Below are 15,905 nucleotides of genomic sequence, written 5' to 3' on the forward strand. Positions count from 1 at the left end.
GAAGGCCTGCGGCTCAGCCCCCAGCCCAGAAGTATAATCACCCTGGGAGAAGGAGACAGCCGAGACCATCCCTGAGTTCCCCATTTGTAAACAGTTCAGCCAGGAGGGGCAGGGCGCTGTGCCTGGTGCCTGGTGCTGGAAGATGGCTGTGGTCCAGCAGCTAAGTGGAGGGGCGGGGCCGGCAGGTGGGGATGAAGGATGGGCAGGACTTGTTGGCTCTGGGGGCACATACTCCCTCCTCCCTTACCTGCCGCTGCTTGCAGCACTACCTGAGCACCATGCCAGAGAACCCAACAGTTCTTGGAGTTGGGGAACATCTTCCAACACCCCACTACACTTTCTTTCTCTTCTCAACCTCCCAGTCTCCTATCTGCCATACTGAAAGCCCAGGGGAAATTTCAGAAAGCTATGGTGATAGAGTAAGAAGAGGCTCGACCTGAATTCAATCAAACCTGGAATAAACTCATGTCCCGGCCACTCACTTGTGAGGTGGCCTCAGGGTGGCCACACCACATCTCTGGAACCTCAGTCTTCCCATCTGTAAAGTGGGGGTGGCTTTCGCTCCCCCAGTGTTGCTGTTAGGGTTACACATGCGGACTGAGGGCCTGCCACTCCGTCGGGGGTCCAGGAAATATCAGCAAAGAAAGAATGCTGTGGGAATAGGCACATGGCAGACCCTCGACAAATATTTTCTGATTAAATAGGAGACTGAATAAAAAGGAAATAAATAATCCCGACATCTGTGCTTTTGTCATCTTAAAAGCACATGGGACTTAGAGGCATTGGACGGGGTGAGAGAGGAGCAGGGTGAGATATGGCATAATTCTTGGGGAATGGGAGGCTGAGAACATTCTTAATGACGTCAGCTCCCGTGTGCAGAATACATTATGATCTCAAGTGCTGCTGGCTTGCTCTGACATTGAAGCTTATCTGGGAAGGAGATTCAGAACCGAGTCCACAGAGATAGATTTTAGGTTCCCATCTTGCTTCTGCCTCCAGCCATTCAGGGAAGTTTGGACAAGGCCTGTGCCTTCCGCCTGGCCTCAGTTTTCTTGTCTGTAAAGTTAAGATCCAGACACCAATGTTCAGAGCTGCCAGGAGAATTCAATGGGCTTTCCTGGTGGTTCAGAAGGTAAAGCGTCTACCTACAATGCGGGAGACCTGGGTTCAATCCCTGGGTCAGGAAGATCCCCTGGAGAAGGGAAATGGCAACCCATTCCAATATTCTTTGGACAGAGGAGCCTGGTAGGATACAGTCCATGGGGTCACAGAGTCAGTTATGACTGAGCAACTTCACTTTCACTTTCATGCTGAGGGTTTGGTCCAGGAGGCTCAGCAAATGGTAACCATCATTGTTATTACCTAAGTTCATCACTGTATCAGTTAGCTGTTGCTGTGTAACACCTATCCCTAAATTTACGGGCCTAAAACAATCACCGTTTAGTTAGCTCACGATTCTGTTTAGCAAGTTGACAGTTCAGGCTGGGCTCAGCTAGGTGGTCCTTTGGCTCTCCTCTTGTGTCTGAGGTTGGCCACAGTCAAGAGGACAGGAACCCGGTCTCTTGATTCGCAGTGCAGTGACTCCCCCTCAGCTGCCCTCTCTGCCCCGTGACAGCATCAGCAAAGCCCGTGGCTTTCTCAGATGGCTTCACAATGCCATGCTCCAACTGCAGTCAGAGCCGGGTTGCCCTCTTCAAATCCCTGTACCATTAGGAGATAGAGACCAGACCCCACACAGGCCAGCTGCATGCATCCCATTCACAGAACCATAGGAACCCAGTGACCTGCATCCACCAAGGAAACCCCATGGAGTCCCCACCCCCTCAGTCCTCAGAGGAAGGAAATGTGCACAGCACCCCTGGACACGAGGGGGTCCTCTGCCCCTCCCCATAGGATTGCCCCAGCTGTCTGCCAGGTGAGCTGAGTGTCCCTGAGGAGCTGCTTTGGACCATCACGAGCTAGCGCTAGCCTCTGCTGCCCACGTCCAGTGAACAGGAGGCCGTGTCAGTTTCCCTTGGTGGGGGCGCCTCGCCTGGTTCTCATTTGTGTTCACATTTTGACTGGTTCCTGTGCCTCTTCTTGGGTCACCAGCCTCTTGGTGGCGGGGTGAGGGGGGGGGGTGTCAACCCCCGCAGTGCTCCAGGCAATGAGGACGTCAGCTGACAATGACCAGTCTAGGGACAGGCTTATTCCATCCGCTGTGCGTTTACTGGCTGGGAGAGACAGGGTCTTGGTCACGTGTCCCCAACACGGGGCACATTTTCCAGTTTATGTTTCTGTTTATGGCCCGAACCCCACCATAGACTGTGAGCTCCATGATGTCAGGGACCATGGCGAACCCCAGTGCCTTCTACAGAGCCTGGCACATAGTGGGTGCCCAATAGCTACTGCACAGATGGACAGATGAAAAGTCAGATTTGACTGTGTTGAGCTTCCCCACAAAGGGCTTACTTCCTCTCTCCTTTTCTGAACCAGGAGTCTTTATTCTTTTTGGCCTTGAAAGTGAAAATGGCTCAGGCGTGTTCGACTCTTTGCGACCCCATGGGTTATATGGGGTCCATGGAACTCTCCAGGCCAGAATCCTGGAGTGGGTAGTCTTTCCCTTCTCCAGGGGATCTTCCCAACCCAGGGATCGAACCCAGGTCTCCCACACTGCAGGCAGATTCTTTACCAGCTGAGCCACAAGGGAAGCCCAAAAATACTGGAGTGGGCTGCCTATCCCTTCTCCAGGTGGATCTTCCTGATCCAGGAATCAAACTGGGTCTCCTGCATTGCAGGCTGATTCTTTACCAACAGAGCCGTCAGGGGAGCCCTTTGGCTTTGAGGTCTAGCAGAAAGGGCCTGAGCACAGAGCCACTGGCCTGCGGGCCAGTGTGACCGTCACAGGAGGCAGGCAGGTGCAGCGGTACAGGTTGCCCACTGCCGCCTCCAGGGGGAGTCGTTTCTTTAGACCACAGCGTGAATGACTCCTGGGTTAGTGTAGTGGGGCAGTCGCAGCAAGTGCCTTAGCTTCCAAGTCTCACGTTCCACAACCACAGGGGGCATCCAAGGTGCTGGGCTATGAAGGGCAAAGGCTGACGCTCAGTGCACGGCGGCCGCTGCGATGGTGATGACGAGGGGGGTGATGACAGGGAAGGAGGCAGGTGCCAGGGAGACGCGCCCAGCCTGCGTGGCTGCTGGCTGCCCGCCCTCGCTCTTCTTACTCCCGGCACGGCACGGGGGAGTCGTGCCTCGTGCTGCAGAGCTGGCCCAGCCCTGTTCCCAGCTCCTCCTCCAGCCGCGGTCCTGTTCAGAGCCTCCTTCCCACACTTGCCCTCCCTCTCCTCTCTGCAGCTCAGCAGGTGAGCCTGAGCCTCTCCCTTCATCTTATCAGACCCAGGCCTGGGACCCCTTCCAGTCCCCCGAGACCCCGAGTCCTCCGTGAACCGGCAGGAAGAGGGGGTCACCCTGAAAGCCCCAAAGTGGGCTCTCCCAGGTGCGTGATGCAGGGCAGGGGGCAGACCCCTGCACGCTGGTCAACCTGCATCCGGCCCTCACTGCACCCCCACCCCGAGGGTGCTGGGCCTCTCCGGCTCCCACCTTCCATCCTTCCCTCCCCCCAGCCCCCCTGGTACTTCCAGCTCTTCCTGCTGGTGTCCCATACCCCCAGCATCCTTCAGGAAGCCCATTCCTGTTCCCAGAGGCGCTGCTGGAGGCATCTGGGGCAACATTAGGGTGTGAGGGGGGAGCTTGGCTCTGGGCCTGACATTCCCCCGGCCCAGAAGGCAGGTGCTGGGGAAGTGACTTCAGAGGCGACTGCTGGGGGATGGGGGGGGGGCGGCGTGCACGTCTCGCTGGCTTCTAGTGGCCCCTCCTACCCATCGGGCAGGGGGCTGGACACAGATTTCTTCCTGCCCGGCCGCAGCCTCATAGACCAACCAGCAGTTCCTGGTCTGGAGGCACCAGAGTTCTCCAACCTCCACGTTCAGGTCCAGGGAGGCCCACCCCAAGGGGATGGGGAATCCCCCTGAGGCCTAGGACCACCCTGGGAATTCACTAACAGGAAGTAGCTCAGGAAGTGCTTTAGGTCATTTGATTCCCACAATAACCCTGGGAGTCAGGAACTGTAGTCCCCATTTCACAGATGAGACTAACAGAGGTGAAGTCATTGGGCCTGTTGCTCCCCCCCCCCCAGGACCAGCAGGTGTTCTGAATTTATTTGGTTTGGCCAGGAAGGAGGGTGCCGGGGTGGGGGGAGAATTGAGTCCTGCAGAGTGTGGCTGGAGGGGCGGGGGCTGAGTGATGAGCCTCCCACCCCCTTTCCTGTTTGTTCCACTGGCTGTTCATTATGCTACTTCCTTCCACAGGATGCCAGAGGCCTTGGATGGGCCCCAGGGGTCCCCAGCAACACTCAGCATGGACCGTGCTGTCGGCAGCTGGCGGTTGTGTGTGTGTGCGTGTAGTTGTGTACAGGTGAGTGTGCAGGACTCCCTTGCATTCACCAGAATACAAGTGCCATGGAGGTGTCTGCAGCTGTGTTCTCAAGGGTCTAGAACCGGGCTTGGCTCGTAACAGGTGCCCATTAAATGTTCATGGGATGACTGAATGAATGAATGAGCCCACAGGTTCCCAGGGAGCAGCGGGTCTTCACCCAGAGGCAGGGTGACAACTTAGGTCTCCGTCCCTCTGCAGGGGGCAGAGGTGGTGGCAGTCCTGGCCCAGGAGATGCGCTGGGGATGGCCACGCCAGCATCACGATGACCCCCCTTTGCTGGCGGCTCCTCAGCCTGGGGAACTTGCTCACCTGGAAGATCCTAGAGCAGGGGCTGGAGGAGTCTCTGCCCTAGAACAGGCACAATTGGGGTCGGTGGAGGGAGGCTCTGCTACACAGGCCTGGAACATTCCAGGCTGGCAGCACTCGGCCTTTCCTGCTACCATCGGCCACCTGCAGCTGAGAGGAGAGCTGGAAGTCCTGCCATCCGGGAATGGACTCAGCTCAGGAGGTTCAGGGCCCGTGTGTGAGCGCGCATGTGTGTGTGTGCGCGCACAGGGCTGACATGCAGAGGAACTCACCTATGCTAGCCATGCTAGTTACTAGAACACTGAAGTATTTCTCTTCCGGTGGAGGCAGTCAGGCCCCTAGGCCTGCTCCCAGAAGACCTGCACCGCCTGCCAGTCCACACAGAAGGGCCCTATTCTGACCCTGGTGATGGCTATGTCACACAGCATCCAGCCTTCTGGACACTTCCTGGGCACCACCGTTGGCTCCCCCAAACCCAGACAGCAAACTGGTGCCCACCTAGGCCTCCTACCTGGCCCCCGGGAGCCGTGAGCTGGCACTGCCCAGGAGCTCAGCACCCAGGCACTGTGGGGGCCCTTTGTGGCCAGTCCCCCGCATAGCATGCCCCCCAGCCCGGGCATCAGTGGGGGTGATGGCAGCCTGGGGGTGGCCCTGCCCCCGCAGAAGGTCTGGCAGCCCCTCAGCTGGCCCAGCTTCTGGGGAGGGAGGCAGGAGGCCAGAGCCCAGGGTCCCTGCACACAGATGACCGGCTCTCGGGGCCAGCTGGGCATGAGAGAAGCCGGTTTATAGTCCTTCCTCATGGAACTTCATGGGCCTGGGGGCAGCAGGGTGGAGCAGGAGGTGGAGAAACTGGGTCCTGCAAGGAGGCAGGAGTGAGGCTCAGTGCTATGGTGACGGGGTTTTGCAACACCACCCTGGGGTCGTCTGGGGAAATCGGGGGGTGGGGGGTGGGGGGTGGGGGCGGGGGTGGAGAGCGGCTGTGGAGGCAGGGGGATGTCCTCAGAGTCCAGCTCCAGGCCGCTCCGGGCCTGGCTCTGGCGCCCTCCAGCTGCCAGGCTCACACATGCCTCACGAGGTGGGCACCCCCCAGGAAGTGGCCCGGCCCGCATCTCTCTGCCGTCATCTCTGTCCTCTCTACGGTATTCACAGACGCGGTTTTGAGCCCGCCCCGACTCACAGGGCCCGTGAGGACAGGCCTGGTAGAACCTTCAACACCCCACCTCCCATCCCCTTCACCCGCCTTGGGAGGAGGCCAAGGTCCCGTTGAAGTCGCTGATCAGGAGCTGCCTCAGGGCTCCCTTGCACCCCCACACCAGCCTCTCGAGACTCCCAGCCTCAGCCCCAGAGCCCGGCCCACCCAGATTTCCCATCGTGTTCTCAGCCAGAGAACGCTGCTCTGCTGCCGTTCTGTGGGGATGGCGCTCTGGGCTTTCTGGGCCGTCCTGGCTCTCCTCTTCTGCCACCCAGGCCCAGGGGATTGAGGAGGAGAGAGGCGCCTGCGGAAGAAAGGAGTTGGAGGCTTCCTAGTGCTCACCTGACTGCTGGCCTCACACTGGTGTCATCCCCAACTCCAGGGGCCTGAGGGTCCTGAGACAGACCCCAGGCAGAGATCCCCGGGGTCTGACACCCTCCTGCCTACTTGTCCCAGGCATCCCGCTGGGCCCTTCCCCCAGCCCCACTGGCATTACTGAAGGGCAGGGAAGTTCTGCCCTATGACCACCTAGACTCTCCCCCCACTGCCTCACAGGGCCCCAGGCTCCTCTGGCCCCGCCTCCTGCAGCCCCTCAGCCTCCATATGGGCCCCACACCCTCTGCCGCCCTGGTCTCAGACAGACAGGATGGATGTCTGCTCAGCTGGGTGCACTAGGAGATGGGCAAAGCCCAGGGAGACAGTTGTCCGCTCTGGTTCAGGGTTCCTGGGAGCCCAGGTGCCTACAGGTTCCGCATCCTTCCTGTGATCTGCACCTGGCGTGACCCTGTCATCCTCCCGACATTCAGATGAGATAAGAGAGGCACCAAGCGGTGAGGAGGTCTGCTGGGGCTGGCGTGGCTCCTGAGCGCCTGAGCGTCCTGTTTGAGCCCAGATCTACCTGACCCATGGACTAAGCCCTTCTCAGGCCAGGGGATGGGTGTCCCCAACCCCCAACCTTGTGCGGTGGAATTGCTGTCTGGGTGCCGAGGGACCACTAAGTTGAACCAGAGCCCATCCCTGCCCCCTTACGGCTCTGAGTCCAGCTGAAGTACCAGATTTTCCTTATCTGGCCAGGAACCACAGCCCTCAGCCAAACACCAAGCCTTGTCTCTTTTCTTAGCCTCTCTCCTCCTGTAAGCCCACCATGGGAGAGGGGTAGCTCATGGGTCCCTTTGCAGAGCAGAGTGATGGTGGTTTAGCCGCTAAGTCGTGTCTGACTCCTCTGCAACTCCAGATGCTTTTGAACTGTGGTGTTGGAGAAGACTCTTGACAGTCTCTTGGACTGTAAGCAGATCCAACCAGTCCATCCTAAAGGAAATCGGTTCTTAATATTCATTGGGAGGACTGATGTTGAAGCTGAAGCGCCAATACTTTGGCCACCTGATGCAAAGAACTGACTCATTTGAACAGACCCTGATGCTGGGAAAGATTGAAGGCAGGAGAAGATGAGGATGACAGAGGATGAGATGGTTGGATGGCATCACCGACTCAATGGACATGAGTTTGAGTAAACTCCAGGAGTTGGCGATGAACAGGAAGGCCTGGTGTGCCGCAGTCCATGGGGTCACAAAGAGTCGGACATGACTGAGAGACTGAACTGACTGAATTGAGCCGTCTTGAATTCTAGATTCTGGCCAGTTGCAGTCTTCCTAGTGGCTAAGCTAAGGAAATCTTGAGAAATTAAAGCTATATGTCTGAACATTTTCCCTGTATTGCTTTGACCACCAGGAAGCTCAAGGTAAAATTATATAGGGTTCAACTGAACAACTAGAGCTCAAGGTTGGCAACTGCTTTCTCTCTGCATTCCAGCCAGACTGATCAAATGTGCTGAGCTGAGAAGGATTCAGAGGCTGCACTGAGGGAGATCAGCTGGAAGCATAGGCCGAGCACATCTGGGCTCAGAGAATGAGACCCGTGATCAGTTAGTGGCGTCTGCTGTGAGCGCAGCCATGGGGAACACACTCTGGGCACACCATGCACTTGCCGTCACCAGGCTGGGCAACTCACACTCGTGTTTATTTCATTCAAGCCTATGCTTCTTCACTGCGGTGCTTGTTGCTCAGTCACTCAGTCGCGTCTGCCTCTGCAGCCCCATGGATTGCAGCACGCTAGGCTTCCCTGTCCTTCACTGTCTCCCAGGATTTGCTCAAACTCATGTCCATTGAGTCGATGATGCTGTGCAACGATGCCATCCTCTGTCTCTCCCTTCTCCTCCCCTCAACCTTTCCCAGCATCAGGGTCTTTTCTAATGAGTTGGCTCTTCGCATCAGTTGGCCAAGGCATTGGAGCTTCTTCATAAATTTATTATTTTCTCTATTGTTTTATATTTTATTATATGTACTTCCTTTGTGGAATGAGGCAGATTATAAAAAAAAAATAAAATAAAATCAGCTGTAACGGCTTCACTGGGAGCCCTCAGCCCTCTGAGCTGATTAAGAGCTCCAGGGGAATCCTTGATTATGGTAAACAGCACCTTGGAGTTAAAGGTTTCTTCAGCCCAGGGCTGTGTTTGATACCCCTGACAGGCCCCAACTTGGGTTTGCCTAGGGTCTTAGCCACAGCAAGCCTCTGGCAAGAATTTAATTAGCTTCAGATCAAGTGTTAGACTGCTCCTAAGGTGTGTCTCCGCCCTCCTTCCTGGATAGACAAGCACTGTTTGCCCCAGGCCCATCCTCCAGCCTGGCTCTCTTTGGGGAGGGAGCATCTCTAAGCTACATCTTGTCAGGGCCTGAGAAATGAAAGTAATTTGATTCAGGAATCACCTTGGAGGGCTGTCCAAGATGCTGGTTCATTCTCCCCGGCCCAGATCTGCTGCCTCCGATCTGCTGAGCCCTGGAATCTGCACTTTCGCCAGCTGCACCCCAGGGAGAGACCCACGGGCCCGGGAACCACTCTGGGTCTCACCAGGCTCCTGGGATGGGGCCGCAATGCCACCTGGTGGCTCCTGCTGAAACACCCTACCCACTGCTCTTCCTGCCCCCCTTTAGGGAGGTGAGTCCCCCCCACCCACCCCCTCCTCTGCCTCCAGGGCCTCAGAGAAGGCAGAGAGGAGATGGTGGAGCAAGTGACCTCCTAGATGGGCCTTTCCTCCAGCCTTCCAGACCCACCACACTTCCAGACCCACCCAGGGGACTCCCCGTGCTCATATTGCTAAAGCAGCCGCCAGGGCAGAGCATCTGCACAGCCCCCCTGAGCTTCGTGGGTGTGTGCTGGGGTTCAACTTCCTTACTTGAGTAAGTACAACTGAGAGCTTCCTTTAAAGATTCCTCTTGCGTCTTTCAAAACCTCCTGAATTCTGCGCATCGTACTCCATCACATTTCTTCAATATGAAAATATTTCCTTCTTTTGTAAAAAAAAAAAAAAAAATAGATACTCTAGAAAGAGGCAGACTTTATTCTGTGGCTTCACTGACCCACCTCCACAGTTAGCCCACTTTGGGTTACTTTCTGGGGGCACCTGTACCCTAGGGGTACAATTGACACCTGTTTGAACACACACATCAAACCCCAGCCACGCCGGGAGCCAGGCAAATGGATCAGAGCCAGGCATCACAGCGCTCGTGTGCCAGCTTGAACGGGGGGCCAGAGGTGCCCCTAAAGGAGCCCCTGTCCTGGGGACAGCAGGGAGGCGCTCGCCACTCTTTCCCACAGGCCCGGCCACCCCATCCACATCAGCTCGCCCCTTTGGTCCTTCCCCCCTGGCCTCGGAAGCAGCATCTCCACCACGGCAGGCTGGATTGTTATAAATCCTCTTTAATAATCTGTCATGTGTGTTTTACAGAGCTGTGCCCTGGGCCCCTCCCCACTCGCCTTCAAGGCACAACCTTACCCACCCATTCCCTGGGGAACAGAGCACAGGAGAAAGCATCCTCACTTCCCTGGACTGCTCAGGGTCCTGGTGAATGCAGGGCCAGCTCTGTGCCACACTGGAAGCGTTCACCCCCTGCTTCCCTAAGCGGCCCAGGGCCAGTCCAGACCTTCATTTCCAGGCCACCCCCCACTTCAGCCCAGCTCACGCAGGCCCTGCCCCCGCAGCATGGCCCAGACTGGCCTGAGCTGCTGGGTGGGGCTGGGTCAGGCTGAAGAAGGGGTCCTGCTTCTTAGGTCAGGTCAAGCCCACCCTCTCCCACTACCTCAAGGAAAATGGAAAAACCAAAGACAGAAGCTCCAGAGTGGGAAACAAAGCTGACCCACGCAGTGGGCAGTGAGAACCCAGGGCGCCTTATCCAACCCCCCTCCCAACCCCCCACCCAGTTTTTAACACACTTTCTCCCATACAATATATACAGCCCCCAAGGCAGGTAGAAACCCAGCCCACCTGTGCAGGGAGCATTTTCTTTGGGTTGCTAAGACAACCTTGGCAGACAGGGAGCGCGTGGAGGAGCCACAGAATAGCTGGGGCTTAAGGCTGACGGCAGAAAGGCAAGGAGAGGGGTTCAAGTCCCCAGGAAGCACCCCCCACTTCCAGCCAGCACGGGACGGACAAGGGGTCTTGGCAGTGAGGTGGGAGGCGGGCCTGGAGTGGGGGAGCCCAGGAGAGATCCCTAGGAGCCCTGAGGTTGGGGGTCAGGCAGGGAGGTGGGGACAGCAGCCGCCTCAGTACTTGGGCACCTTGCTGTAGTCTTCAGAATGGACGCGCCGGCATAGGAACATGGACAGGAACATCCCAAGGAGCTGGAGAGGGATAGGGTGACAGTCAGAGGCGGGACCCCAGAGGAGCATCCTGCGGTCCAGGCCAGCACACAGGGCCTGACCTGGATGAAGCCGATCCTCAGCTACAGCCTCAGGACCAACCTGTGGCTCAGGTGGCAGAGGGCCCTGTGAGGGGCGGGGGTCAGGCCAGGCTTGCCACGGGGCCGCTAGAAGCCGATGGGCCTCAACTAACCCCTCCCTCCACCCCGGACATCTGCAGAGCAGGTTGAATCTGGTGGAGGGCAGCACGGGGTGGGTGGTTGGAGGGGAGGGGATCCAGACCTCGATGACAGCGACGCCCACACACACGCCGAGGATGACGCCCAGATTCTCCTGCAGCCAGCCCTGCACCTTCTCCATGCAGCCCTATGAGCAGAGAACACAGCCACGTCACCCCACGATGGGCCGCGTCACCCTGACACGCAGGATCACCGGGGGCGGGGCCGCCCCAGCCCGGAGGTCCAACAGAGCGGGGTCTGGGCGGTCCTCGAATGGATCCACTGATGAACACAAAGATGAAGGTGCAAATGACGAGCAAACAGATGAATCAAAGGAAGGCAGGAACAGCTCCGTGAAGAAAGGTCGATGGAGCAATAGCCCAGGTGAGGCTGGGGGCCAGAGGGTCTGAACCCACTGTCGAGCCCAGCCCCCGCCCCCCGACAACCATCCACGCCCAGAGGGTCTGAACCCACTGTGCCCGAGCCCAGCCCCCGCCCCCCGACAACCATCCACGCACCTCCTGGTACACCGGCCAGTCCTCGGGGTTGTTGCCGCTCTGGGTTCCGTTGCCAAAGGGGGCCTCGCAGAAGCCCTTCTGCGGCATCATGGGGGCGTCATCCTCATCACTCTTCTTGCAGGAACAGGGGAAGGTGATGTTGGCGCGATTCATGAGCTCGGTGTTTTCCGTCCAGTTGAGGAAGCTGACCCAGCCGCAGCACTTCACCTAGCGGGGGGAAGGGACAGGGTGCTCGAGCCCACCGCCTGCTCAGCTGGGGGCTTCCTGGACAGGAGCTCACATCTGCCCCATCCAGGTCTGCCCCCCGACTCCCACCCCCCACCCCGGTCTCAGCCAAACCCCCAGGATTAGAGTTTAGGTTTCACTTTGGGCTTTCTGAGCCACAAGGAGTTGAAAGAGGCTCTCAGGAAACACCACAAACTCTGAAAACAGCAGAGGACAAAATCAGAAGCAGCCAAAATAGAAAAAACAGAAGGGACGGCCACGCTGGAAGGACATGGGCGTGCAGGACATGAGGAGGGCAGTGGCGTCCGACGGGGGTGTGGGGCTGGAGTCAGGCCACCGCGCTCCAATCCAGTTCTGCCACCTACCAGCTACTCAACTCTGGTCAAAGCGCTGACCTCAACTTTCCCATCTGGAAAACGGGGGAAGCTCACTCACTCCCTAACTCGATCTGTTACGAGGATGAAATGGGACGAGGCAGCCAAGGTGTCCAGCCCAGGTCAGGAGGGCACAGCGGTCGCCCAGGAGAGGCCGGTTCCACCCGCAGGCTCTGAGCACATGCTGGAGCTGCGGTTTGGCTCTGAGCTTCCTGGCTGCCAGAGTGAAGAGGGAGACGTGGTGCCTCTGCCTTTTTAGAGCAGAAAATGCTCAAGATGATCCTGACCCAAAGAAAGCTCATGAAGAGGACCCCACGAGGCTTCAAATCACAGGCGGCTTGAATCGCCGTCGGGACCGGGATCTCAGGGGCGAGGCCTGTGTCCAGAAAATGCCCCTGAAGGCAGAGCAGAGTCGGGGTGGGCCTGTCCAATATTGGCCCTGCCCTGTGCACAGGCAACTTGCTGCACTTCTCTGAGCCCCAGTTTCCTCATCTGGAGAATGGGGTGATGACAGCCACTCTGCTAGGGCTGAAGGGCTAGTATGGGTGAGCTGCGTGCCACCATGCCCAGCACGTGGTCACTTCCCTGCAGGCCTCCTTCCCGTCTGAAGTGACGAGTTCCTGCACAGCAGCCCGGTGGCCAGCAGGGGGCGTGCCTGGCACACTCAGGCGTTCACTCGCTCTGGTCAGTTTCTAGTTGAGGGCTTATCTTCTACCTTGCTCCTTTCTTGCTGGCGGCCTCCTCTCCATCAAGAAAGGCTGGCACCTCTGAGGGGCACCCACAGCCCCTCACACACCCAAGCAAAGTGAAGCAGCTTCTCTTGGTCGTCCAACTGCACCAGGCAGAGCCCTGCTCACCAGGGCCCCCTGCAAGGACACCCCCTGTGTCTCAGGGCCCCTGCATCGTAACAAAATATCACCACTCACAGGCCACGTGATAAGTGCCTCGGGCTTTACAAACTCATTGCACGTGAGCGTGGATCAATAGTCCCATTTCAGAGATGAGGAGACTGAGTCAGAGAAGGCCTGGCCAGGAAGTAGCTGAGTCTTGTATTTCAGCCCCTGGGAGCCTGACTCACTGCCTGTTTTCTTAGCACCATCCCAAGCAGCTCTGATAGACATCAAGTCACCAAGAGGTCCTGCCTGCTGCAGGAGATCCCCCAGTCAGTCCACCTCCTCCCCTGACACTTGTTTATCCTGGGACCCCCTAACCCCGATCTCAGCAAAGGGTCTCAGCAAATGTGGATCAAACCAAAGGTGGGATGACAATGTCTTCCTGTGCGCCTGGAGCCTCGCAGGTGACACAGGCCCCCCGTGTCACCAAACAGTGACGCATGTAGGCCAGGAAACGTCTCCCTCCCTTCCTTCACTGCTCGGAGAACAGATGTGCCCACGTGGCCAGGGCAGAGATCTGCCTCTAGTCTCCGGGGGCTCCTGCTGTCAGGCTTTCCTGCGCTGCCCCTTCCCTGCCCCTCACACCCACAGGCCTCCCTGAAGGCAGCGGGCGGGCAGGGCCAGCAGGTCCTCTTGTGACAGAGGGGGTGGCTACGGCCCGGGGAGGGCAGGTCCAGGCCAAGAGCGCACAACGTCCAGGACCACCCAAGGGGGGGGTCTGGGGCCTTATCCCCGAGGGTGTTTGCTGTGTGTGGTGACTGGTTTGACATCAAGGCAGGAACACGGACATCAAGGCAGGCTGGGAACCCAGTCAGTTAGTCAGCCCGTCTCTCTCTTCCACTTTAATTGAGGCGAAATACGCTAAAGTGTATTGGGCTTCCCTGGTGGCTCAGACAGGAAAGCGTCTGCCTGCAATGTGGGAGACCTGGGTTCGATCCCTGGGTCGGGAAGATCCCCTGGAGAAGGGAATGGCAACCCACTCCAGTGTTCTTCCTGGATAATCCCCATGGACAGAGAAGCCTGGTGGGCTATAGTTCATGGGATCGCAAAGAGTCGGAAACGACTGAGCAAATTCACTTCACACTGAAGTGAACAAATGCGTCTTGATGAACTTTTCTACCCTTGTTGACATAACCGCCACCTGGATCAAAATTTGAATAGAACATTCCTTTCACCCTGGAAGGTTCCCATGCCATCTCCCCAGAGGCGGACTTCACGTGGGCCTGTGTAGCCTCTCAGCTTGGACACGCAGTCTTGTAACCTCCAGGGGGAGCGCCCAGCCTGGCTGGAGAGGAGCGGGTGGAGGACTGCCCCCACCTCTCTGGCCAGGGGTGGGGAGAGTGCTGTGAATCCTGGATCAGCCTCCAGGCCTGGGGCCCCTGGGCAAAGACTTGTGGGGGTCACTGAGGGTCGGGCAGGAAGAGGGGCTGCTCAGGAGCTCCTGACCCCAGCAGACACACACACACTCACACCACCAGCTTCGTCTATTGGGCGCGCAGGCCCACAGGCACCCAGAGGCCTGTCCGCGGGCCCCTCACCTGAGCCTGCACGTAGTCCCAGGCCTCCTGCAGGCCGTCCCCGGAGCCGTCCGTGTAGTTGTGAATGAGCTTGGTCACGATGCTGCCCATCTCCTGCTTCAGCTGCAGAGGAGAGAGCACGGACCACGGTCAGCATGCTCGAAACCCGCGACCCCATCCCTGGTCACACGTGCTTAAGCTGCCTCTCCGCCATGCCCCGAAACGCCGGGGCTACGCTCACTGCTCAGAAGCATGTTGTCACCCATTCCAACCACTTTCCTGGTCCTCCCTGGGCGCCAGACCCCCCCGACCCCAGTGCAGTCAGAGTCAGCCACCCCCGCCCAACCGTCTCCTCAGCACTCAACAGTGCGTGAGCCTGCAGACGAGAATCTGTCCACGTCCAGCGGCGGGCGTCTCACCAAGTTCGGGAGAAACACTGCCGTCTTCTCAACAGCCCACAAGGCCCTACACCTTTTGGCCAGCTCGTTTTGTTTCTTTGTGTTTAATTAATTTACTTTTTTAATTGAAGGATAATTCTTTACAGAATTGGCCCTGCTGCTTCCAGACCTCGTTTCCCTGCTCTTCTGCCTTCCTTTTTAGTTACGGGGTCTTTGGGCAAGGCGCACTCCTGCCTGGGGCCTTTGCACTTGCTGTCCCCTCGGCCTAAAATCTTCTTCCCCCAAATATGAATGTGGGTCATTCTCCCACTCTCTTTAGAGCTCTCCTCAAATGGCTCCTCCTCAGAACGGCCTTCCTGAACCACCCAGGAAAATCTCAGCCCTGCCCTATCCCCTGCCAGGCCCCCCTTATCCTACAAGGGGAGGCCCGCTGCAGGTTTTTCCCCGTAGCCTCGTCATAGCACGCTCATCTGCTTCCAGGATTTACGGTCTCTCTCGCCCACTAGAACAGGAGCTCGTGTGGGGGGCAGCGACTGAGTCTGAGACAGCCTGGCCAGGGGAAGTGTGCGGCGAGCATGGAGAATGAACACACGAGGAACCCTGCCACCTGCCCAGCTCCAGGGCCCCCCCAAAGCTCACATCTGCTCGGCTGGCTGGGAATGTAGGGTCCCTGTGGGAGGAGAGGGAAGCACCTGCTTTTCACTAACCCTGCAGAGGAAACACTCGTTTATAAAGAAGGTGGGTGTGAGGTGCTGGGATCAAAAGGCTCCGGCCCCCGAGGCCTCTTTCTGGGGTTTGAACAGAGGATCTCACTATGGCAGCTTTTCAGGAACCAGCCCACTGTGCAGCGGGAGGTGAGACCCAAACCGGCCCCACCTGCAGACCTTGCTCAAGGGCCTCCCCGGGCGCCCCAGCTGCAACAGGCTGCTAACGGTCACCTCTTGTCCCCACAAAACCTCAGGGCAAGGGGCCTGAGAGGAGCGGGAACACCGAGGGGACGGTCCCATGCCTGCCCCTCAGTTCCTGAGGAAGAGGAATCGGGGAGGTGGGACAGGGACCTCCAGATGGGGGCTTTCAGAGCGAGCCAGCTCAGAACTCC

General features: G+C 58.0%; 1 protein-coding gene across 4 annotated transcripts in view; it reads right to left on the reverse strand.

Annotated features, from left to right (window-relative positions):
* Positions 9,705 to 15,905, reverse strand: part of CD82 (CD82 molecule) — a 56,320-nt gene continuing 50,119 nt past the window's right edge. For all 4 annotated transcript variants that reach the window (XM_018059211.1, XM_018059213.1, XM_005690138.3 and 1 more), the window contains 4 exons: positions 14,430 to 14,531; positions 11,400 to 11,606; positions 10,946 to 11,029; positions 9,705 to 10,645 (listed from right to left, as the gene is read on the reverse strand). In XM_018059211.1, the coding sequence (XP_017914700.1) occupies positions 10,568 to 10,645; positions 10,946 to 11,029; positions 11,400 to 11,606; positions 14,430 to 14,531 (471 nt within the window). In that variant the 3' untranslated portion in view covers positions 9,705 to 10,567. The remainder of the gene's footprint in view (positions 10,646 to 10,945; positions 11,030 to 11,399; positions 11,607 to 14,429; positions 14,532 to 15,905) is intronic.

The sequence above is a fragment of the Capra hircus genome, chromosome 15 (genome assembly GCF_001704415.2).
Source record: "Capra hircus breed San Clemente chromosome 15, ASM170441v1, whole genome shotgun sequence".
Classification (NCBI taxonomy): Eukaryota; Metazoa; Chordata; class Mammalia; order Artiodactyla; family Bovidae; genus Capra; species Capra hircus.